The sequence below is a fragment of the Oncorhynchus kisutch genome, linkage group LG15, assembly GCF_002021735.2.
Source record: "Oncorhynchus kisutch isolate 150728-3 linkage group LG15, Okis_V2, whole genome shotgun sequence".
Taxonomy (NCBI): Eukaryota; Metazoa; Chordata; class Actinopteri; order Salmoniformes; family Salmonidae; genus Oncorhynchus; species Oncorhynchus kisutch.
The window spans coordinates 24,169,461-24,195,320 of NC_034188.2; the positions used below are offsets into that span (position 1 = coordinate 24,169,461).

The 25,860-nt window shown below is 41.0% G+C and overlaps 1 protein-coding gene across 2 annotated transcripts in view; it reads left to right on the forward strand.

The window, feature by feature from the left end:
- Positions 1-25,860, forward strand: part of htr4 (5-hydroxytryptamine receptor 4) — a 125,715-nt gene that overhangs the window by 39,939 nt on the left and 59,916 nt on the right. For both annotated transcript variants that reach the window (XM_031789880.1, XM_031789881.1), the window contains one exon: positions 5,785-5,898. In XM_031789880.1, the coding sequence (XP_031645740.1) occupies positions 5,785-5,898 (114 nt within the window). The remainder of the gene's footprint in view (positions 1-5,784; positions 5,899-25,860) is intronic.

Genomic DNA, 25,860 nt, shown 5'->3' on the forward strand with positions numbered 1-25,860 from the left:
ACTAGACATTTACAAACATAACACTAAGCAAATAGACACTGTGTTCTCTGAATCTGAATCTCTCATTGAAGTTTGATGTTAAAATGCCTATTTACTTGTTCCATCTGACTACACAATCTACTGTCTTATCAGCCCAGACAGGGAAGATGTAAACTTAAAAAGCATCGAGACATGATTTCACATTTCTTTTAGACAAACATTTTGTTTTCAACAGCAGAGATTTGTGCGGAGATAAAACAAAACACAGCTAATTTACAGTCTTTCCAGCTTCAGTTTGAAGTGATTGTGTTACTGGAGCTGTGTTGTTGGCTAGCTCCTCTGAACAACAGTGTCCAGACGAGTGAGCACATTTTCTATGCCAGGGGATATTGTGCCTCATTAGCTCATTGTTAAGGATGTATCCAAATAAATGTCACTAGAAAACAGCTTCAACAAATGCAATAGCAGCTACTTTGCTGTTTATCTGGCTGCTTTTTTGACGTGACTGTAAATTAGCCGTAGTTGACTAGCTAGCAAGCAGGGATAAAAACGTAGCCAGCCAGCATGGCAATGGAACATTTATAACGAACGACTGGGTTGCATCTATAGACACAGAACAAAAAGACTGAACAACTGGGTCGCATCTCTAGCAACCCTAGATTTGTGTCGGCACTATCTTGTGGAAGGATTAAATAGTAAGAGTAAATTAATCAAAATAAAGTTATTAATGAAAATATGTCAATCATTATTTGAATATGCCTTCGAAGCCGATGTTTGGAGGATATATTGGCACGGATTGCCAACATAACAACATAACAATGCCAATAACGTGCCCATATATCCTCCAAACACTGCCTTCTCGGGCATTATCACTTAACTAGAAAACTGCTTAGCAATATACCTCTCCAAAGTCCGAACCATTTTGATACGTTTTCTCTGGTGTACTTGACATTTAAAATGTTTCTACCAAATTCTATTTCATGCATTCATTTATTTTCTCCCCTCCTAAACAATTTTTGCTTGAAAACTTGGTTTTCACGAGTAGGACGAGTAACAGTAGGAAATTAGAATTACACTTGTCTGAAGCATTCTCCATCACTTAAATGTGTGAACATAAATGTGCCACAAGAGGCAAATGCAAGCAGAAGGGGTCTCGCAGAAAGGCTATGTCTTTGAAAAGAAAAGAATCATTGGGAATAAATTAACATAGGTTGCTGCCTGGGGCCACGTAACTTCAAATCACAGCCTGGGTGCACTTTCAACCAAATCTTTACAAAATATTGCGTGTTTCAAAAATGACGGATTAAGTCAAACTATGATTGACTATAGCTATAAATAACACGATTGTAAATGCAAGATCACCCTTGTGTTTTTGTCTGTCAATGTCTGTGACCACCTAGATTGATGTTTCTCAAACATATTCGTTCATTTATTGAGTTGTATATATTCAGTTGTACAGATATCAACACTCCTGAAAATAGACAAAACATTATTTGGTGTGTTTTAGAGGAATATAGTTGGGTTTATATTATTTTCTCACCCTAGCTAGCGTTGACATAAATAGTTCCTGACAGGTTGTGAGAAATCTCTCTGTATGAGTAAACAGGGTAGTGATTCCGTCGGATAGTTTGTCTAACAGTTTCTATGGTTGGTTCATGTTGAAACAAGGACTTAGCCTTTGATTCATTGACTTCAGTTATATTTCAGTTATTTCTCTGTCAAACTACACAACTCTGCTTAAATTCACTTTTACTTTACAGCTTTTAAGCTTAAAGGTACAGTGCTGTTGAAAACCTGTTTTTTCCGGTGTTTTTTTCACACTATAAGGTTGGAATAATACCGTGAAATTGTGATATTGGTGATAATGCCCTTCTAGTGTAAGAGCTGTTTGAAAAGAGCAGCCTGTTTTGGTGGAATAGAGTTTTGCCCTGCCTGGTGACATCACCAATTAAGAAAGAAAGTTCCAAAACTATCTGCTAGTTTTCAGTTTCTCCACTCAGACCACTCCCAGACAGTCCTAGCAGCATATCTTTGTTTCTTTTTGACCATTTTAATTAAAAACAATCACAGTAGGGTACGTAATTGTTACCCAGAAATGATTTGATACTGAGATAAAAACAGGTGCATTGGACGTACTGCCCTCAATTTCTCCATGTCACACCAGTAGAAAATTAGCATGGTCAGGGTTGATTGTATTAGTGAGTGAGTGAATATATGGAGCAGACAGACCGATAGACAGACACTTTGCCCTGCAGTAGAGGTTTACATAGTAGGTCGCTAGGACACTCCCGCTGAAAGGGAGCACTAATTCAATTTTCAAGCCCCGACAGTTTTTGTTTATAATGAACCATTTACATCAAGGACATCAGCGAGGCCAAGGGGCTATTTGTGGTTTGATAATATAAACCAAATCATTTCCCCGTGAATTTTTATAACGCCTCTGGCTTAGGTGTGATAATAAGAAAGAAATATGCAAAGTACCATATTGCGGTTGATTGTGACAGGGTACCCACTTGCACTTGTCCGTAGTGTGAGAACAGTATGTGGGTTAACAAGTCATTCAGTTAGATTCTGGTTTTAAAACTTGAGAGCTTTTGAGATTGTTTTAGATTTAAAGACCCCATGCTGAACATCCAATCACCTGAGCATGTCTGCCTTTAAGCTTTTACATAAATCGAAGAACACTTAATATTTATATATATATATATATATCTTGAGAGTGCTGTCATGTGACATTTCTAGTCTTGTAGAAGTTTAAACTACTGGGCTGGTGTGGTCATTGAGCCTTGGGTCCTCTGTCCTGGAGTTGGAACTTTGATTGTGCCTGTTGCTGACTGATTGCCTGTTACGTATAGCTCAATTGTAGGGTTGTGGGTCATCTGTTTCAGGTGTCATCATCACATACGTGTAGCTGCATCACGTTAAGAAGGCTTGATATTCACAGGCTTCAATCTGAGTTCATCTGAGGGGGTTTGGGTAGGACCTTTGTACCATAGGACTTCCTTCATGCACTCTTAGAAAAAAGGTGCTATTTAGAACCTAAAAGGGTTATTCCTGCTGACCCAATAGGAGAACCCTTTACATAATCCTTTTTTTGGTTCCATGTAGAACTCTTTTGGGTTACATGTAGAACACTTTTCACAGAGGGTTCTACATGGAACCCAAAATGGTTCTACCTGGAACCCATAAGGGTTCTCCTATGGGGACAGCCGAATGACCCTTTTGGAACCCTTTTTTCTAAGAGTGTGGCGTCATATTAGTTGTGGTTCGAATATGAGAAGTACATTTAAAATGGAAATCAAACACTTACTAAACAATGCTAGGATTTGTTAGAGGATAGATGAAAAAGCTATCAAGAAAGGCAGTATAATTTGTCTGCTTTCATCGCCAACTAGACGTTAGAAAAATAATGTGATAATGTACGTGAAAGTAAATTGTCATCAGGAAGAGGTTGAAGACATTTTGACAACAAATCCTAGATGGAGTTTGTTTCATGTTGAGTTGACATCTTTCCCCACCTCTAGACCTAGTGGGTGTTGTTGCAATGCTAGAGGAACTGGATTCACAATGTTTCTGATTAAAACATACTTGTATAAGCTGACGTCAAAGGGATGCTACAAAGGGATACATCTCAGAGAAATTATACTGAACAAAAAATAAACGTGACAATTTCAACTATTTCAAGGAGTTACAGTTCATATAAGGAAATCAGTCAATTGAAATAAATAAATTATGCCCTAATCTATGGATTTCACATGACTGGGCAGGGGCGCAGCCATGGGTGGGCCTGGGAGGGCAAAGGCCCACCCACCCAGCCAATCAGAATTCGTTTTCCCCAAAAAAGGGTTTTATTACAGACAGAAATACTCCTCAGTTTCATCAGCTGTCCTGGTGGCTGGTCTCAGGCAATCCTGCAGGTGAAGAAGCCGGATGTGGAGGTCCTGGGCTGGCGTGGTTACACTTGGTCTGCAGTTGTGAGGCCGGTTGGACGTACTGCCAAATTCTCTAAAACGATGTTGGAGGTGGCTAATGGTATAGAAATTAACAAATTCTCTGGCAAGAGGTGGACATTCCTGAAGACAGCATGCCAATTGCATGTTACCTCAAAACTTGAGACATCGGTGGTATGTCATTAAAATGTCATTTGTTTTTTTAACCTTAAAAATGTACATGATTGATGATTTAGTAACATTACCTGTTGCTAAGTAAAGATATGGGAGTAACACTTCATCAAATGTAGTTAAGGAGGGTTGTGTGTGTGTGCATGCATAATTGGTGTCCTGCATTTTACACAACCATTTTTTGCAATGAATTGCTGTTCTGATCTGTAATACAAAACAAAACTGCACATTTTAGAGTGGCCTTTTATTGTGCCCTGCACAAGCTGCACCTGTGCAATGATCATGCTGTTTAATCAGCTTCTCGATACGCCACACCTGTCAGGTGGATGGATTATCTTGGAAAAGGAGCAATACTTTTACTAACAGGAATGTAAACAAACTTGAGCACAACTATTGTTTGAGAAATAAGCTTTTTGTGCGTAAGGAACATTTCTGGGATCTTTTATTTCAGCTCATGAAACATGGGACCAACACTTTACATGTTGCTTTTATATTTTTGTTCAGTAATACATTTCCTTCAAAAGTTTTTGTAATGCTGTGGGCATTCCTATTTGGGAATTAATAATTTGGTGATAGACAAATTCTTAAGTGAGGTACTTTTAAATTTGAGGTAAATTGAGGTAAAGCGACAGAACATAATGGCAAAAATGAAGGCAGCAAATAAGATTGATCTGAAACTGATACCAGAACAATTTTTTTATATTGTACAGCTGGGTTGATACATGTATTCTACTATTTTCTGTATAAGCTACCAGGAGTGACTACTGTAGGAGTGACGTCTTGTGTGAATCCTGTAGATTGTAAAAACTGGAGTGTGAAAACTACAAACGTCAAGGGATTACAGTAATGTATTACAATTGTCAAACATTCACAAGCATACAAATCATTTGGAGGGATTTAAATCATTATCGTGACAGCTACTTACCTTGTATTACATACATGACAAATTAGCCTGGATTCTGGCAGAGTTTTCTGGACAATGCCTGCCCACACTGTCATGTTACCATGGGGACAATGGTGACATAACCAGTTGTAGTTTTTTCCCCCTAGCACTACACACCTGACCTGTGCTGCTCTCAGCTAGGGTTTTCCCCCTAGAACTACACACCTGACCTGTGCTGCTCTCAGCTAGGGTTTTCCCCCTAGCACTACACACCTGACCTGTGCTGCTCTCAGCTAGGGTTTTCCCCCTAGAACTACACACCTGACCTGTGCTGCTCTCAGCTAGGGTTTTCCCTAGCACTACACACCTGACCTGTGCTGCTCTCAGCTAGGGTTTTCCCCCTAGCACTACACACCTGACCTGTGCTGCTCTCAGCTAGGGTTTTCCCCCTAGCACTACACACCTGACCTGTGCTGCTCTCAGCTAGGGGCAAAAAACAAAATGTACACCCAGGGGGGGCCCCAGGACTGAGTTTGGAAAACCAAGATTTACAGTACACTCTACAATTCTGAACAAATACGTAACTTCAACTCACTATAAATTATAGTGTCAAAACAAACTTTTACCTGTAACAGGTATCATGGCATCATCATACTAATTTGTCCGGTTGACATTTACGTATTATTCAGAAATGGAAGGTTATGTATTCCACATTTAAATAACTTTCCAATCAGTTATTAATCTTGGCTTGTTTTTTATATATTCACTGACTGGTTGTCCCCTCTCCTGTCGTAACCACAGCAACAGCATGCCGAAGAGCATCGCTCTCATCTGCTTCCTGTCCCTGGTGATGCTCATGAGTGTCCTGGGGAACCTCCTGGTCATGACGGCTGTCTGCAAGGACCGCCAGCTCAGGTTAGTCTCTCCCTACGTCCTGGTCCCTCTGTCTGTCTGTCTGTCTGTCTGTCTGTCTGTCTGTCTGTCTGTCTGTCTGTCTGTCTGTCTGTCTGTCTGTCTGTCTGTCTGTCTGTCTGTCTGTCTGTCTGTCTGTCTGTCTGTCTGTCTGTCTGTCTGTCTGTCTGTCTGTCTGTCTGTCTGTCTGTCTGTCTGTCTGTCTGTCTGTCTGTCTGTCTGTCTGTCTGTCTGTCTGTCTGTCTGTCTGTCTGTCTGTCTGTCTGTCTGTCTGTCTGTCTGTCTGTCTGTCTGTCTGTCTACAGAACTTTACTATCTTTCTCTTCTCTCTGTCTCTCTCTCCCTCTGCCTGTCTGTCTGTCTGTGAACAGAACATTACTATCTTTCTCTTCTCTCCCTCTCTCCCTCTCTGTCTCTCCCTCTCTTTCTTCACTAGAGCTGTCTCTCTCCCTGTCTCTCTCCCTGTCTCTCTCGGAGTGTGTTTGTGAACAGAACAGAACAGTGTGCTTAACTATCTCGCTCTCCTCTCCCTCTTTCTCCTGCTGCTCTAGCCAAAGCAAATAATGTTCTTTCTTGTGCTTAGCACCTTATGACCTAGTTGCACTAGACTAAATAAGTCAGCCCCAATTTGAATAATCCTGCTCTGAGAGTATTATGGAGTAATTGTATTCTCATTAAAAGAGAGCCTGCTACTGAGTGGTCGATTGTGATCCCAGTCCCTTGGTGGTTGAGTTATCAGCATGGCATGCAGTGACTATGGCATTACAACACACTCTGATGCTGAACTGCTGTTCAGTCTGTCTGGTAACCTGGGGAAAGTATCATCCCTAAGCACTCCTGTGCTTTGCAACTTTCACTTCAGACTAGAATGTATCTACTGCATAATTGACTGTCTATCACCAAGCCAGTGTCAATACATGAAGAGCTGTGCGGGCAAAACACTTAAACGTGAGTCACTTTTGCTATTTCATTCTCCCTCAACTTTTTAAAGGATACATACTGTAGGTATATGTGAGCTTTTGTTATGGATGTGTTGACATGTAGAGTTAGAGAGAGTGACAGTATTACATATTGAGACATGTAGAGTAAGAGAGAGTGACAGTATTACATAGGGAGACATGTAGAGTTAGAGAGAGTGACAGTATTACATAGGGAGACATGTGGAGTTAGAGAGAGTGACAGTATTCCATAGGGAGACATGTAGAGTTAGAGAGAGTGACAGTATTCCATAGGGAGACATGTAGAGTTAGAGAGAGTGACAGTATTACATATTGAGACATGTAGAGTAAGAGAGAGTGACAGTATTACATAGGGAGACATGTAGAGTTAGAGAGAGTGACAGTATTCCATAGGGAGACATGTAGAGTTAGAGAGAGTGACAGTATTACATATTGAGACATGTGGAGTTAGAGAGAGTGACAGTATTCCATAGGGAGACATGTAGAGTTAGAGAGAGTGACAGTATTCCATAGGGAGACATGTAGAGTTAGAGAGAGTGACAGTATTACATATTGAGACATGTAGAGTAAGAGAGAGTGACAGTATTACATAGGGAGACATGTAGAGTTAGAGAGAGTGACAGTATTCCATAGGGAGACATGTAGAGTTAGAGAGAGTGACAGTATTACATAGGGAGACATGTAGAGTTAGAGAGAGTGACAGTATTCCATAGGGAGACATGTGGAGTTAGAGAGAGTGACAGTATTCCATAGGGAGACATGTAGAGTTAGAGAGAGTGACAGTATTCCATAGGGAGACATGTAGAGTTAGAGAGAGTGACAGTATTACATATTGAGACATGTAGAGTAAGAGAGAGTGACAGTATTACATAGGGAGACATGTAGAGTTAGAGAGAGTGACAGTATTCCATAGGGAGACATGTGGAGTTAGAGAGAGTGACAGTATTCCATAGGGAGACATGTAGAGTTAGAGAGAGTGACAGTATTCCATAGGGAGACATGTGGAGTTAGAGAGAGTGACAGTATTACATAGGGAGACATGTAGAGTTAGAGAGAGTGACAGTATTCCATAGGGAGACATGTAGAGTTAGAGAGAGTGACATTATTCCATAGGGAGACATGTAGAGTTATAGAGAGAGTGACAGTATTCCATAGGGAGACATGTGGAGTTAGAGAGAGTGACAGTATTACATAGGGAGACATGTAGAGTTAGAGAGAGTGACAGTATTCCATAGGGAGACATGTAGAGTTAGAGAGAGTGACATTATTCCATAGGGAGACATGTAGAGTTAGAGAGAGTGACAGTATTTCATATTGAGACATGTAGAGTTAGAGAGAGTGACATTATTCTATAGGGAGACATGTAGAGTTAGAGAGAGTGACAGTATTCCATAGGGAGACATGTAGAGTTAGAGAGAGTGACAGTATTCCATAGGGAGATATGTAGAGTGAGAGAGAGTTACAGTATTCTATAGGGAGACATGTAGAGTTAGAGAGAGTGATAGTATTCCATAGGGAGACATGTAGAGTTAGAGAGAGTGACAGTATTCCATAGGGAGACATGTAGAGTTAGAGAGAGTGACAGTATTCCATAGGGAGACATGTAGAGTCAGAGAGAGTGATAGTATTTCATATTGAGACATGTAGAGTTAGAGAGAGTGACAGTATTCTATAGGGAGACATGTAGGTTAGAGAGAGTGATAGTATTTCATATTGAGACATGTAGAGTTAGAGAGAGTGACAGTATTCCATAGGGAGACATGTAGAGTTAGAGAGTGACAGTATTCCATATTGAGACATGTAGAGTTAGAGAGAGTGACAGTATTCCATAGGGAGACATGTATAGTTAGAGAGAGTGACAGTATTCCATAGGGAGACATGTAGAGTTAGAGAGAGTGACAGTATTCCATAGGGAGACATGTAGAGTTAGAGAGAGTGACAGCATTCCATAGGGAGACATGTAGAGTTAGAGAGAGTGACAGTATTCCATAGGGAGATATGTTGAGTTAGAGAGAGTGACAGTATTCCATAGGGAGACATGTATAGTTAGAGAGAGTGACAGTATTCCATAGGGAGACATGTATAGTTTAGAGAGAGTGACAGTATTCCATAGGGAGACATGAATAGTTAGAGACAGTGACAGTATTCCATAGGGAGACATGTAGAGTTAGAGAGAGTGACAGTATTCCATAGGGAGACATGTAGAGTTAGAGAGAGTGACAGTATTCCATAGGGAGACATGTATAGTTAGAGAGAGTGACAGTATTCCATAGGGAGACATGTAGAGTTAGAGAGAGTGACAGTATTACATAGGGAGACATGTAGAGTTAGAGAGAGTGACAGTATTACATAGGGAGACATGTAGAGTTAGAGAGAGTGACAGTATTACATAGGGAGACGTGTAGAGTTAGAGAGAGTGACAGTATTACATAGGGAGACATGTATAGTTAGAGAGAGTGACAGTATTCCATAGGGAGACATGTAGAGTAAGAGAGAGTGACAGTATTCCATATTGAGACATGTAGAGTTAGAGAGAGTGACAGTATTCCATAGGGAGACATGTAGAGTTGGAGAGAGTGACAGTATTCCATAGGGAGATATGTTGAGTTAGAGAGAGTGACAGTATTCCATAGGGAGACATGTATAGTTAGAGAGAGTGACAGTATTCCATAGGGAGACATGTATAGTTTAGAGAGAGTGACAGTATTCCATAGGGAGACATGAATAGTTAGAGACAGTGACAGTATTCCATAGGGAGACATGTAGAGTTAGAGAGAGTGACAGTATTCCATAGGGAGACATGTAGAGTTAGAGAGAGTGACAGTATTCCATAGGGAGACATGTATAGTTAGAGAGAGTGACAGTATTCCATAGGGAGACATGTAGAGTTAGAGAGAGTGACAGTATTACATAGGGAGACATGTAGAGTTAGAGAGAGTGACATTATTCCATAGGGAGACATGTAGAGTTAGAGAGAGTGACAGTATTCCATAGGGAGACATGTGTAGTTAGAGAGAGTGACAGTATTACATAGGGAGACATGTAGAGTTAGAGAGAGTGACAGTATTACATAGGGAGACATGTAGAGTTAGAGAGAGTGACAGTATTACATAGGGAGACATGTAGAGTTAGAGAGAGTGACAGTATTACATAGGGAGACATGTAGAGTTAGAGAGAGTGACAGTATTACATAGGGAGACGTGTAGAGTTAGAGAGAGTGACAGTATTACATAGGGAGACATGTAGAGTTAGAGAGAGTGACAGTATTACATAGGGAGACATGTAGAGTTAGAGAGAGTGACAGTATTACATAGGGAGACATGTATAGTTAGAGAGAGTGACAGTATTCCATAGGGAGACATGTAGAGTAAGAGAGAGTGACAGTATTCCATATTGAGACATGTAGAGTTAGAGAGAGTGACAGTATTCCATAGGGAGACATGTAGAGTTGGAGAGAGTGACAGTATTCCATAGGGAGACATGTAGAGTAAGAGAGAGTGACAGTATTCCATAGGGAGACATGTAGAGTTATAGAGAGCTACAGTATTCCATATTGAGACATGTAGAGTTAGAGAGAGTGACAGTATTCTATAGGGAGACATGTATAGTTAGAGAGAGAGTGACAGTATTCCATAGGGAGACATGTAGAGTTATAGAGAGAGTGACAGGATTCCATAGGGAGACATGTATAGTTAGAGAGAGTGACAGTATTCCATAGGGAGACATGTAGAGTTAGAGAGAGTGACAGTATTCCATAGGGAGACATGTGTAATTAGAGAGAGTGACAGTATTCCATAGGGAGACATGTAGAGTTAGAGAGAGTGACAGTATTCCATAGGGAGACATGTAGAGTAAGAGAGAGTGACAGTATTCTATAGGGAGACATGTATAGTTAGAGAGAGAGTGACAGTATTCCATAGGGAGACATGTAGAGTTATAGAGAGAATGACAGGATTCCATAGGGAGACATGTGTAGTTAGAGAGAGTGACAGTATTCCATAGGGAGACATGTAGAGTTAGAGAGAGTGACAGTATTCCATAGGGAGACATGTAGAGTTAGAGAGAGTGACAGTATTCCATAGGGAGACATGTATAGTTAGAGAGAGTGACAGTATTCCATAGGGAGACATGTATAGTTAGAGACAGTGACAGTATTCCATAGGGAGACATGTAGAGTTAGAGAGAGTGACAGTATTCCATAGGGAGACATGTATAGTTAGAGAGAGTGACAGTATTACATAGGGAGACATGTGTAGTTAGAGAGAGTGACAGTATTCCATAGGGAGACATGTATAGTTAGAGAGAGTGACAGTATTCCATAGGGAGACATGTAGAGTTAGAGAGAGTGACAGTATTACATAGGGAGACATGTAGAGTTAGAGAGAGTGACATTATTCCATAGGGAGACATGTAGAGTTAGAGAGAGTGACAGTATTCCATAGGGAGACATGTGTAGTTAGAGAGAGTGACAGTATTACATAGGGAGACATGTAGAGTTAGAGAGAGTGACAGTATTACATAGGGAGACATGTAGAGTTAGAGAGAGTGACAGTATTACATAGGGAGACATGTAGAGTTAGAGAGAGTGACAGTATTACATAGGGAGACATGTAGAGTTAGAGAGAGTGACAGTATTCCATAGGGAGACATGTATAGTTAGAGAGAGTGACAGTATTACATAGGGAGACATGTGTAGTTAGAGAGAGTGACAGTATTCCATAGGGAGACATGTAGAGTTAGAGAGAGTGACAGTATTACATAGGGAGACATGTAGAGTTAGAGAGAGTGACAGTATTCCATAGGGAGACATGTGTAGTTAGAGAGAGTGACAGTATTCCATAGGGAGACATGTAGAGTTAGAGAGAGTGACATTATTCCATAGGGAGACATGTAGAGTTAGAGAGAGTGACAGTATTCCATAGGGAGACATGTGTAGTTAGAGAGAGTGACAGTATTACATAGGGAGACATGTAGAGTTAGAGAGAGTGACAGTATTCCATAGGGAGACATGTGTAGTTAGAGAGAGTGACAGTATTACATAGGGAGACATGTAGAGTTAGAGAGAGTGACAGTATTACATAGGGAGACATGTAGAGTTAGAGAGAGTGACAGTATTACATAGGGAGACATGTAGAGTTAGAGAGAGTGACAGTATTACATAGGGAGACATGTAGAGTTAGAGAGAGTGACAGTATTCCATAGGGAGACATGTATAGTTAGAGAGAGTGACAGTATTACATAGGGAGACATGTGTAGTTAGAGAGAGTGACAGTATTCCATAGGGAGACATGTAGAGTTAGAGAGAGTGACAGTATTACATAGGGAGACATGTAGAGTTAGAGAGAGTGACAGTATTCCATAGGGAGACATGTGTAGTTAGAGAGAGTGACAGTATTCCATAGGGAGACATGTAGAGTTAGAGAGAGTGACATTATTCCATAGGGAGACATGTAGAGTTAGAGAGAGTGACAGTATTCCATAGGGAGACATGTGTAGTTAGAGAGAGTGACAGTATTACATAGGGAGACATGTAGAGTTAGAGAGAGTGACAGTATTCCATAGGGAGACATGTGTAGTTAGAGAGAGTGACAGTATTACATAGGGAGACATGTAGAGTTAGAGAGAGTGACAGTATTACATAGGGAGACATGTAGAGTTAGAGAGAGTGACAGTATTACATAGGGAGACATGTAGAGTTAGAGAGAGTGACAGTATTACATAGGGAGACATGTAGAGTTAGAGAGAGTGACAGTATTACATAGGGAGACATGTATAGTTAGAGAGAGTGACAGTATTCCATAGGGAGACATGTAGAGTAAGAGAGAGTGACAGTATTCCATATTGAGACATGTAGAGTTAGAGAGAGTGACAGTATTCCATAGGGAGACATGTAGAGTAAGAGAGAGTGACAGTATTCCATAGGGAGACATGTAGAGTTAGAGAGAGCTACAGTATTCCATATTGAGACATGTAGAGTTAGAGAGAGTGACAGTATTCTATAGGGAGACATGTATAGTTAGAGAGAGAGTGACAGTATTCCATAGGGAGACATGTAGAGTTATAGAGAGAGTGACAGTTTTCCATAGGGAGACATGTATAGTTAGAGAGAGTGACAGTATTCCATAGGGAGACATGTGTAGTTAGAGAGAGTGACAGTATTCCATAGGGAGACATGTAGAGTTAGAGAGAGTGACAGTATTCCATAGGGAGACATGTGTAGTTAGAGAGAGTGACAGTATTACATAGGGAGACATGTAGAGTTAGAGAGAGTGACAGTATTACATAGGGAGACATGTAGAGTTAGAGAGAGTGACAGTATTACATAGGGAGACATGTAGAGTTAGAGAGAGTGACAGTATTACATAGGGAGACATGTAGAGTTAGAGAGAGTGACAGTATTACATAGGGAGACATGTAGAGTTAGAGAGAGTGACAGTATTACATAGGGAGACATGTAGAGTTAGAGAGAGTGGACAGTATTACATAGGGAGACATGTAGAGTTAGAGAGAGTGACAGTATTACATAGGGAGACATGTATAGTTAGAGAGAGTGACAGTATTCATAGGGAGACATGTATAGTAAGAGAGAGTGACAGTATTCCATATTGAGACATGTAGAGTTAGAGAGAGTGACAGTATTCCATAGGGAGACATGTAGAGTTGGAGAGAGTGACAGTATTCCATAGGGAGACATGTAGAGTAAGAGAGAGTGACAGTATTCCATAGGGAGACATGTAGAGTTAGAGAGAGCTACAGTATTCCATATTGAGACATGTAGAGTTAGAGAGAGTGACAGTATTCTATAGGGAGACATGTATAGTTAGAGAGAGAGTGACAGTATTCCATAGGGAGACACTGTAGAGTTCGTAGAGAGAGTGACAGGATTCCATAGGGAGACATGTATAGTTAGAGAGAGTGACAGTATTCCATAGGGAGACATGTAGAGTTAGAGAGAGTGACAGTATTCCATAGGGAGACATGTGTAATTAGAGAGAGTGACAGTATTCCATAGGGAGACATGTAGAGTTAGAGAGAGTGACAGTATTCCATAGGGAGACATGTATAGTTAGAGAGAGTGACAGTATTCCATAGGGAGACATGTATAGTTAGAGACAGTGACAGTATTCCATAGGGAGACATGTAGAGTTAGAGAGAGTGACAGTATTCCATAGGGAGACATGTATAGTTAGAGAGAGTGACAGTATTACATAGGGAGACATGTGTAGTTAGAGAGAGTGACAGTATTCCATAGGGAGACATGTAGAGTTAGAGAGAGTGACAGTATTCCATAGGGAGACATGTAGAGTTAGAGAGGGTGACAGTATTACATAGGGAGACATGTAGAGTTAGAGAGAGTGCCATTATTCCATAGGGAGACATATTGAGTTAGAGAGAGTGACAGTATTCCATAGGGAGACATGTGTAGTTAGAGAGAGTGACAGTATTACATAGGGAGACATGTAGAGTTAGAGAGAGTGACAGTATTACATAGTGAGACATGTAGAGTTAGAGAGAGTGACAGTATTCCATAGGGAGACATGTAGAGTTAGAGAGAGTGACAGTATTCCATAGGGAGACATGTATAGTTAGAGAGAGTGACAGTATTCCATAGGGAGACATGTAGAGTTAGAGAGAGTGACAGTATTCCATAGGGAGACATGTAGAGTTAGAGAGAGTGACAGTATTCCATAGGGAGACATGTATAGTTAGAGAGAGTGACAGTATTCCATAGGGAGACATGTAGAGTTAGAGAGAGTGACAGTATTACATAGGGAGACATGTAGAGTTAGAGAGAGTGACATTATTCCATAGGGAGACATGTAGAGTTAGAGAGAGTGACAGTATTCCATAGGGAGACATGTGTAGTTAGAGAGAGTGACAGTATTACATAGGGAGACATGTAGAGTTAGAGAGAGTGACAGTATTACATAGGGAGACATGTAGAGTTAGAGAGAGTGACAGTATTACATAGGGAGACATGTAGAGTTAGAGAGAGTGACAGTATTACATAGGGAGACATGTAGAGTTAGAGAGAGTGACAGTATTACATAGGGAGACATGTATAGTTAGAGAGAGTGACAGTTTACATAGGGAGACATGTATAGTTAGAGAGAGTGACAGTATTCCATAGGGAGACATGTAGAGTAAGAGAGAGTGACAGTATTCCATAGGGAGACATGTATAGTTAGAGAGAGTGACAGTATTCCATAGGGAGACATGTATAGTTAGAGACAGTGACAGTATTCCATAGGGAGACATGTAGAGTTAGAGAGAGTGACAGTATTCCATAGGGAGACATGTAGAGTTAGAGAGAGTGACAGTATTCCATAGGGAGACATGTATAGTTAGAGAGAGTGACAGTATTCCATAGGGAGACATGTAGTTAGAGAGAGTGACAGTATTACATAGGGAGACATGTGTAGTTAGAGAGAGTGACAGTATTCCATAGGGAGACATGTAGAGTTAGAGAGAGTGACAGTATTACATAGGGAGACATGTAGAGTTAGAGAGAGTGACAGTATTCCATAGGGAGACATGTGTAGTTAGAGAGAGTGACAGTATTCCATAGGGAGACATGTAGAGTTAGAGAGAGTGACATTATTCCATAGGGAGACATGTAGAGTTAGAGAGAGTGACAGTATTCCATAGGGAGGCATGTGTAGTTAGAGAGAGTGACAGTATTACATAGGGAGACATGTAGAGTTAGAGAGAGTGACAGTATTCCATAGGGAGACATGTGTAGTTAGAGAGAGTGACAGTATTACATAGGGAGACATGTAGAGTTAGAGAGAGTGACAGTATTACATAGGGAGACATGTGTAGTTAGAGAGAGTGACAGTATTACATAGGGAGACATGTGTAGTTAGAGAGAGTGACAGTATTACATAGGGAGACATGTAGAGTTAGAGAGAGTGACAGTATTACATAGGGAGACATGTAGAGTTAGAGAGAGTGACAGTATTACATAGGGAGACATGTAGAGTTAGAGAGAGTGACAGTATTACATAGGGAGACATGTAGAGTTAGAGAGAGTGACAGTATTCCATAGGGAGACATGTAGAGTTAGAGAGAGTGACAGTATTACATAGGGAGACATGTAGAGTTAGAGAGAGTGACATTATTCCATAGGGAGACATGTAGAGTTAGAGAGAGTGACAGTATTCCATAGGGAGACATGTGTAGTTAGAGAGAGTGACAGTATTACATAGGGAGACATGTAGAGTTAGAGAGAGTGACAGTATTACATAGGGAGACATGTAGAGTTAGAGAGAGTGACAGTATTACATAGGGAGACATGTAGAGTTAGAGAGAGTGACAGTATTACATAGGGAGACATGTAGAGTTAGAGAGAGTGACAGTATTCCATAGGGAGACATGTATAGTTAGAGACAGTGACAGTATTCCATAGGGAGACATGTAGAGTTAGAGAGAGTGACAGTATTCCATAGGGAGACATGTAGAGTTAGAGAGAGTGACAGTATTCCCATAGGGAGACATGTATAGTAGAGAGAGTGACAGTATTCCATAGGGAGACATGTAGAGTTAGAGAGAGTGACAGTATTACATAGGGAGACATGTAGTAGTTAGAGAGAGTGACAGTATTCCATAGGGAGACATGTAGAGTTAGAGAGAGTGACAGTATTACATAGGGAGACATGTAGAGTTAGAGAGAGTGACAGTATTCCATAGGGAGACATGTGTAGTTAGAGAGAGTGACAGTATTCCATAGGGAGACATGTAGAGTTAGAGAGAGTGACATTATTCCATAGGGAGACATGTAGAGTTAGAGAGTGACAGTATTCGAGAAGGGTTGACAGTATATCCATAGGGAGACATGTTAGAGTTAGAGAGAGTGACAGTATTCCAAGGGAGAATGTAGAGTTAGGAGAGAGTGGACAGTATTCCATAGGGAGACATGTTGTAGTTAGAGACGAGTGACAGTATTCCATAGGGAGACATGTAGAGTAGAGAGAGTGACAGTATTCCATAGGGAGACATGTAGAGTTAGAGAGAGTGACAGTATTACCATAGGGAGCATGTGTAGTTAGAGAGAGGCAGTATTCAGGGAGACATGTATAGTTAGAGAGAGTGACAGTATTCCATAGGGAGACATGTGTAGTTAGAGAGAGTGACAGTATTACATAGGGAGACCATGTAGAGTTAGAGAGAGTGACAGTATTACATAGGGAGACATGTTAGAGTTAGAGAGAGTGACAGTATACATAGGGAGACATGTGAGTTAGAGAGAGTGACAGTATTAATAGGGAGACATGTAGAGTTAGAGAGAGTGACAGTATTACATAGGGAGACATGTAGAGTAGAGAGAGTGACAGTATTCCATAGGGAGACATGTAGAGTTAGAGAGAGTGACAGTATTCCATAGGGAGACATGTAGAGTTAGAGAGAGTGACAGTATTCCATAGGGAGACATGTATAGTTAGAGAGAGTGACAGTATTACCATAGGGAGACATGTGTAGTTAGAGAGAGTGACAGTATTCCATAGGGAGACATGTAGAGTTAGAGAGAGTGACAGTATTCCATAGGGAGACATGTAGAGTTAGAGAGAGTGACAGTATTCCATAGGGAGACATGTAGTAGTTAGAGAGAGTGACAGTATTCCATAGGGGAGACATGTATAGTTAAGAGAGTGACAGTATTCCATAGGGAGACATGTAGAGTTAGAGAGAGTGACAGTATTCCATAGGGAGACATGTGTAGTTAGAGAGAGTGACAGTATTCCATAGGGAGCATGTAGAGTTAGAAGAGAGGACATATTTCATAGGGAGAATGTAGAGTAGAGAGAGTGACAGTATTACATAGGTGAGACATGTAGAGTTAGAGAGAGTGACAGTATTCCATAGGGAGACATGTAGAGTTAGAGGAGAGTGACAGTATCAATAGGGAGACATGTAGAGTTAGAGAGAGTGACAGTATTTCCATAGGGAGACATGTAGAGTTAGAGAGAGTGACAGTATTCCATAGGGAGACATGTAGAGTTAGAGAGAGTGACAGTATTCCATAGGAGACATGTATAGTTAGAGGAGAGTGACAGTATTACATAGGAGACATGTAGTAGTTAGAGAGAGTGACAGTATTCCATAGGGAGACATGTAGAGTTAGAGAGAGTGACAGTATTACATAGGGAGACATGTAGAGTTAGAGAGAGTGACAGTATTCCATAGGGAGACATGTGTAGTTAGAGAGAGTGACAGTATTCCATAGGGAGACATGTAGAGTTAGAGAGAGTGACATTATTCCATAGGGAGACATGTAGAGTTAGAGAGAGTGACAGTATTCCATAGGGAGACATGTAGTTAGAGAGAGTGACAGTATTACATAGGGAGACATGTAGAGTTAGAGGAAGTGACAGTATTCCATAGGGAGACATGTGTAGTTAGAGAGAGTGACAGTATTCCAATGGGAGACATGTAGAGTTAGATGAGAGTGACAGTATTCATAGGGAGACATGTAGAGTTAGAGAGAGTGACAGTATTCCATAGGGAGACATGTAGAGTTTAGAGAGAGTGACAGTATTACATAGGGAGACATGTAGACGTTAGAGAGAGTGACAGTATTCCATAGGGAGACATGTAGAGTTAGAGAGAGTGACAGTATTCCATAGGGAGACATGTAGAGTTAGAGAGAGTGACAGTATTCCATAGGGAGACATGTAGAGTTAGAGAGAGTGACAGTATTCCATAGGGAGACATGTATAGTTAGAGAGAGTGACAGTATTACATAGGGAGACATGTAGAGTTAGAGAGAGTGACAGTATTACATAGGGAGACATGTAGAGTTAGAGAGAGTGACAGTATTCCATAGGAGACATGTAGAGTTAGAGAGAGTGACAGTATTCCATAGGGAGACATGTAGAGTTAGAGAGAGTGACAGTATTCCATAGGGAGACATGTAGAGTTAGAGAGAGTGACAGTTATTCCATAGGGAGACATGTAGAGTTAGAGAGAGTGACAGTATTCCATAGGAGACATGTAGAGTTAGAGAGAGTGACAGTATTCCATAGGGAGACATGTAGAGTTAGAGAGAGTGACAGTATTCCATAGGGAGACATGTATAGTTAGAGAGAGTGACAGTATTCCATAGGAGACATGTAGAGTTAGAGAGAGTGACAGTATTCCATAGGGAGACATGTAGTAGTTAGAGAGAGTGACAGTATTCCATAGGGAGACATGTAGAGTTAGAGAGAGTGACAGTATTCCATAGGGAGACATGTATAGTTAGAGAGAGTGACAGTATTCCATAGGGAGACATGGTTAGAGAGAGTGACAGTATTCCATAGGGGAGACAGTAGAGTTAGAGAGAGTGACAGTATTCCATAGGGAGACATGTAGTAGTTAGAGAGAGTGACAGTATTCCATAGGGAGACATGTATAGTTAGAGAGAGTGACAGTATTCCATAGGGAGACATGTAGTTAGAGAGAGTGACAGTATTCCATAGGGAGACATGTAGAGTTAGAGAGAGTGACAGTATTCCATAGGGAGACATGTAGAGTTAGAGAGAGTGACAGTATTCCATAGGGAGACATGTGTAGTTAGAGAGAGTGACAGTATTCCATAGGGAGACATGTAGAGTTAGAGAGAGTGACAGTATTCCATAGGGAGACATGTAGAGTTAGAGAGAGTGACAGTATTCCATAGGGAGACATGTAGAGTTAGAGAGAGTGACAGTATTCCATAGGGAACATGTAGAGTTAGAGAGAGTGACAGTATTCCATTAGGGAGACATGTATAGTTAGAGAGAGTGACAGTATTCCATAGGGAGACATGTAGTAGTTAGAGAGAGTGACAGTATTACATAGGGAGACATGTAGAGTTAGAGAGAGTGACAGTATTCCATAGGGAGACATGTGTAGTTAGAGAGAGTGACAGTATTACATAGGGAGACATGTAGAGTTAGAGAGAGTGAACAGTATTCCATAGGGAGACATGTAGAGTTAGAGAGAGTGACAGTATTCCATAGGGAGACATGTGTAGAGTTAGAGAGAGTGACAGTATTCCATAGGGAGACATGTAGAGTAGAGAGAGTGACAGTATTCCATAGGGAGACATGTTTTGTAGTTAGGAGAGAGTGACAGTATTACATAGGGAGACATGTAGAGTTAGAGAGAGTGAAGTATTACATAGGGAGACATGTAGAGTTAGAGAGAGTGACAGTATTCCATAGGGAGACATGTAGAGTTAGAGAGAGTGACAGTATTCCATAGGGAGACATGTAGAGTTAGAGAGAGTGACAGTATTCCATAGGGAGACATGTAGAGTTAGAGAGAGTGACAGTATTCCATAGGGAGACATGTAGAGTTAGAGAGAGTGACAGTATTCCATAGGGAGACATGTAGAGTTAGAGAGAGTGACAGTATTCCATAGGGAGACATGTAGAGTTAGAGAGAGTGACAGTATTCCATAGGGAGACATGTAGAGTTAGAGAGAGTGACAGTATTCCATAGGGAGACATGTAGAGTTAGAGAGAGTGACAGTATTCCATAGGGAGACATGTAGAGTTAGAGAGAGTGACAGTATTCCATAGGGAGACATGTAGAGTTAGAGAGAGTGACAGTATTCCATAGGGAGACATGTAGAGTTAGAGAGAGTGACAGTATTCCATAGGGAGACATGTAGAGTTAGAGAGAGTGACAGTATCCATAGGGAGACATGTAGAGTTAGAGAGAGTGACAGTATTCCATAGGGAGACATGTTATAGTTAGAGAGAGTGACAGTATTCCATAGGGAGACATGTAGAGTTAGAGAGAGTGACAGTATTCATAGGGAGAATGTATAGTTAGAGAGAGTGACAGTATTCCTAGGGAGACATGTAGAGTTAGAGAGAGTGACGTATTCCATAGGAGACATGTAGAGTTAGAGAGAGTGACAGATTCCATAGGAGACATGTATGAGTTAGAGAGAGTGACAGTTTTCCATCGGGGACCTGTATAGTTAGAGAGAGATGACAGTATTCCATAGGAGACATGTAGAGTATAGAGAGAGTGACAGTCTTCCATAGGGGAGACATGTATAGTTAGAGAGAGTGACAGTATTCCATAGGGAGACATGTGTAGTTAGAGAGAGTCGGACAGTATTCCATGAGGGAGACATGTGTAGTTCGAGAGAGCTAAAGAGGCCCGTATCCATAGGGAGACATGTGAGTTAGAGAGAGTTACAGTATTACATAGGGAGACATGTAGAGTTAGAGAGAGTGACAGTATTACATAGGGAGACCTGTAGAGTTAGAGAGAGTGACAGTATTCCATAGGGAGACATGTAGAGTTAGAGAGAGTGACAGTATTCCATAGGGAGACATGTAGAGTTAGAGAGAGTGACAGTATTCCATAGGGAGACATGTAGAGTTAGAGAGAGTGACAGTATTCCATAGGGAGACATGTAGAGTTAGAGAGAGTGACAGTATTCCATAGGGAGACATGTAGAGTTAGAGAGAGTGACAGTATTCCATAGGGAGACATGTAGAGTTAGAGAGAGTGACAGTATTCCATAGGGAGACATGTAGAGTTAGAGAGAGTGACAGTATTCCATAGGGAGACATGTAGAGTTAGAGAGAGTGACAGTATTCCATAGGGAGACATGTAGAGTTAGAGAGAGTGACAGTATTCCATAGGGAGACATGTAGAGTTAGAGAGAGTGACAGTATTCCATAGGGAGACATGTAGAGTTAGAGAGAGTGACAGTATTCCATAGGGAGACATGTAGAGTTAGAGAGAGTGACAGTATTCCATAGGGAGACATGTAGAGTTAGAGAGAGTGGACAGGTATTACATAGGGAGACATGTCGAGTTAGAGAGAGTGACGTATTCCATAGGGAGACATGTAGAGTTAGAGAGAGTGACAGTATTCCATAGGGAGCATGTAGAGTTAGAGAGAGTGACAGTATTCCATAGGGAGACATTGTAGAGTTAGAGAGAGTGACAGTATTACATAGGGAGACATGTAGAGTTAGAGAGAGTGACAGTATTCCATAGGGAGACATGTAGAGTTAGAGAGAGTGACAGTATTCCATAGGGGAGACATGTGAGTTAGAGAGAGTGACAGTATTACATAGGGAGACATGTAGAGTTAGAGAGAGTGACAGTATTACATATGGAGACATGTAGAGTTAGAGAGAGTGACAGTATTACATAGGGAGGACATGTAGAGTTAGAGAGAGTGACAGTATTACATAGGGAGACATGTAGAGTTAGAGAGAGTGACAGTATTACATAGGGAGACATGTAGAGTTAGAGAGAGTGACAGTATTCCATAGGGAGACATGTAGAGTTAGAGAGAGTGACAGTATTCCATAGGGAGACATGTAGAGTTAGAGAGAGAGTGACAGTATTACATAGGGAGACATGTAGAGTTAGAGAGAGTGACAGTATTCCATAGGGAGACATGTAGAGTTAAGAGAGTGACAGTATTACATAGGAGACATGTAGAGTTAGAGAGAGTGACAGTATTACATAGGGAGACATGTAGAGTTAGAGAGAAGTGACAGTATTACATAGGGAGACATGTTAGAGTTAGAGAGAGTGACAGTATTCCATAGGGAGACATGTAGAGTTAGAGAGAGTGACAGTATTCCATAGGGAGACATGTATAGTTAGAGAGAGTACAGTATTACATAGGAGACATGTATAGTTAGAGAGAGTGACAGTATTCCATAGGGAGACATGTGGAGTTAGGAGAGTGACAGTATTCCATAGGAGACATGTATAGTTAGAGAGAGTGACAGTATTCATAGGGAGAACATGCTATAGTTAGAGGAGTGACAGTATTCCATAGGGAGACATGTAGAGTTAGAGAGAGTGACAGTATTCCATAGGGGACATGTAGAGTTAGAGAGAGTGACAGTATTCCATAGGGAGACATGTAGAGTTAGAGAGAGTGACAGTATCCATAGGGAGACATGTGTAGTTAGAGAGAGTGACAGTATTACATAGGGGACATGTGTAGTTAGAGAGAGTGACAGTATTCCATAGGGAGACATGTAGATTTAGAGAGAGGACAGTATTACATAGGGAGACATGTAGAGTTAGAGAGAGTGACAGTATTACATAGGGAGACATGTAGAGTTAGAGAGAGTGACAGTATTACATAGGGAGACATGTAGAGTTAGAGAGAGTGACAGTATTCCATAGGGAGACATGTAGAGTTAGAGAGAGTGACAGTATTCCATAGGGAGACATGTAGAGTTAGAGAGAGTGACAGTATTCCATAGGGAGACATGTAGAGTTAGAGAGAGTGACAGTATTCCATAGGGAGACATGTGTAGTTAGAGAGAGTGACAGTATTCATAGGGAGACATGTAGAGTTAGAGAGAGTGACAGTATTCCATAGGGAGACATGTAGAGTTAGAGAGAGTGAAGTATCCCATAGGGAGACATGTAGTTAGAGAGTGACAGTATTACATAGGAGACATGTAGAGTTAGAGAGAGTGACATTATTCATAGGGAGACATGTAGAGTTAGAGAGAGTGACAGTATTCCATAGGGAGACATGTGTAGTTAGAGAGAGTGACCAGTATTACATAGGGAGACATGTAGAGTTAGAGAGAGTGACAGTATTACATAGGGAGACATGTAGAGTTAGAGAGAGTGACAGTATTCCATAGGGAGACATGTAGAGTTAGAGAGAGTGACAGTATTCCATAGGGAGACATGTAGAGTTAGAGAGAGTGACAGTATTCCATAGGGAGACATGTATAGTTAGAGAGAGTGACATGTATTCCATAGGGAGACATGTATAGTTAGAGAGAGTGACAGTATTCCATAGGGAGACATGTAGAGTTAGAGAGAGTGACAGTATTCCATAGGGAGACATGTATAGTTAGAGAGAGTGACAGTATTACATAGGGAGACATGTAGAGTTAGAGAGAGTGACAGTATTCATAGGGAGACATGTAGAGTTAGAGAGAGTGACAGTATTCCATAGGGAGACATGTAGAGTTAGAGAGAGTGACAGTATTACATAGGGAGACATGTAGAGTTAGAGAGAGTGACAGTATTCCATAGGGAGACATGTAGTAGTTAGAGAGAGTGACAGTATTACATAGGGAGACATGTAGAGTTAGAGAGAGTGACAGTATTACATAGGGAGACATGTATAGTTAGAGAGAGTGACAGTATTACATAGGGAGACATGTATAGTTAGAGAAGTGACAGTATTCCATAGGGAGACATGTAGAGTTAGAGAGCAGTGACAGTATTCCATAGGGAGACATGTAGAGTTAGAGAGAGTGACAGTATTACATAGGGAGACATGTAGAGTTAGAGAGAGTGACAGTTATTCCATAGGGAGACATGTGAGTTAGAGAGAGTGACAGTATCCATAGGGAGACATGGTAGAGTTAGAGAGAGTGACAGTATTACATAGGGAGACATGTGTAGGTTAGAGAGAGTGACAGTATTACATAGGGAGACATGTAGAGTTAGAGAGAGTGACAGTATTACATAGGGAGACATGTAGAGTTAGAGAGAGTGACAGTATCCATAGGGAGACATGTATAGTTAGAGAGAGTGACAGTATTCCATAGGGAGACATGTAGAGTTAGAGAGAGTGACAGTATTCCATAGGGAGACATGTAGAGTTAGAGAGAGTGACAGTATTCCATAGGGAGACATGTAGTAGTTAGAGAGAGTGACAGTATTCCATAGGGAGACATGTAGAGTTAGAGAGAGTGACAGTATTCATAGGGAGACATGTGAGTTAGAGAGAGTGACAGTATTACATAGGGAGACATGTAGAGTTAGAGAGAGCTGGACATTATTACATAGGGAGACATGTAGAGTTAGAGGAGAGTGGACAGGTATTACATAGGGAGACATGTAGAGTTAGAGAGAGGTGACAGTATTCCATAGGAGACATGTAGAGTAAGAGAGAGTGACAGTATTCCATAGGGAGACATGTAGAGTTAGAGAGGAGTACAGATTCCATAGGGAGACATGTATAGTTAGAGAGAGTGACATGAGTATTCTCTAGAGGGAGGACATGTAGAGTTAGAGAGAGTGACAGTATTCCATAGGGAGGACATGTATAGTTAGAGAGAGTGACAGTATTCCAAGGGAGACAGTTAGAGTTAGAGAGAGTGACATATTCCATAGGGAGACATGTAGAGTTAGAGAGAGTGACAGTATTCCATAGGGAGACATGTAGAGTTAGAGAGAGTGACAGTATTCCATAGGGAGACATGTAGAGTTAGAGGAGAGTGACAGTATTTACATAGGGAGACATGTAGAGTTAGAGAGAGTGACAGTATTACCATAGGGAGACATGTATAGTTAGGAAGTGACAGTATTCCATAGGGAGACATGTAGAGTTATAGAGAGTGACAGTATTACATAGGGAGACATGTATAGTTAGAGAGAGTGACAGTATTCCATAGGGAGACATGTGTAGTTAGAGAGAGTGACAGTATTCCATAGGGAGACATGTAGAGTTAGAGAGAGTGACATTATTCCATAGGGAGACATGTAGAGTTAGAGAGAGTGACAGTATTCCATAGGGAGACATGTGTAGTTAGAGAGAGTGACAGTATTACATAGGGAGACATTGTAGAGTTAGAGAGAGTGACAGTATTTCCATAGGGAGACATGTGTAGTTAGAGAGAGTGACAGTATTACATAGGGAGACATGTAGAGTTAGAGAGAGTGACAGTATTACATAGGGAGACATGTAGAGTTAGAGAGAGTGACAGTATTACATAGGGAGACATGTAGAGTTAGAGAGAGTGACAGTATTACATAGGGAGACATGTAGAGTTAGAGAGAGTGACAGTATTACATAGGGAGACATGTAGAGTTAGAGAGAGTGACAGTATTACATAGGGAGACATGTATAGTTAGAGAGAGTGACAGTATTCCATAGGAGACATGTAGAGTAGAGAGAGTGACGTATTCCATAGGGAGACATGTAGAGTTAGAGAGAGTGACAGTATTCCATAGGGAGACATGTAGAGTAAGAGAGAGTGACAGTATTCCATAGGGAGACATTGTAGAGTTAGAG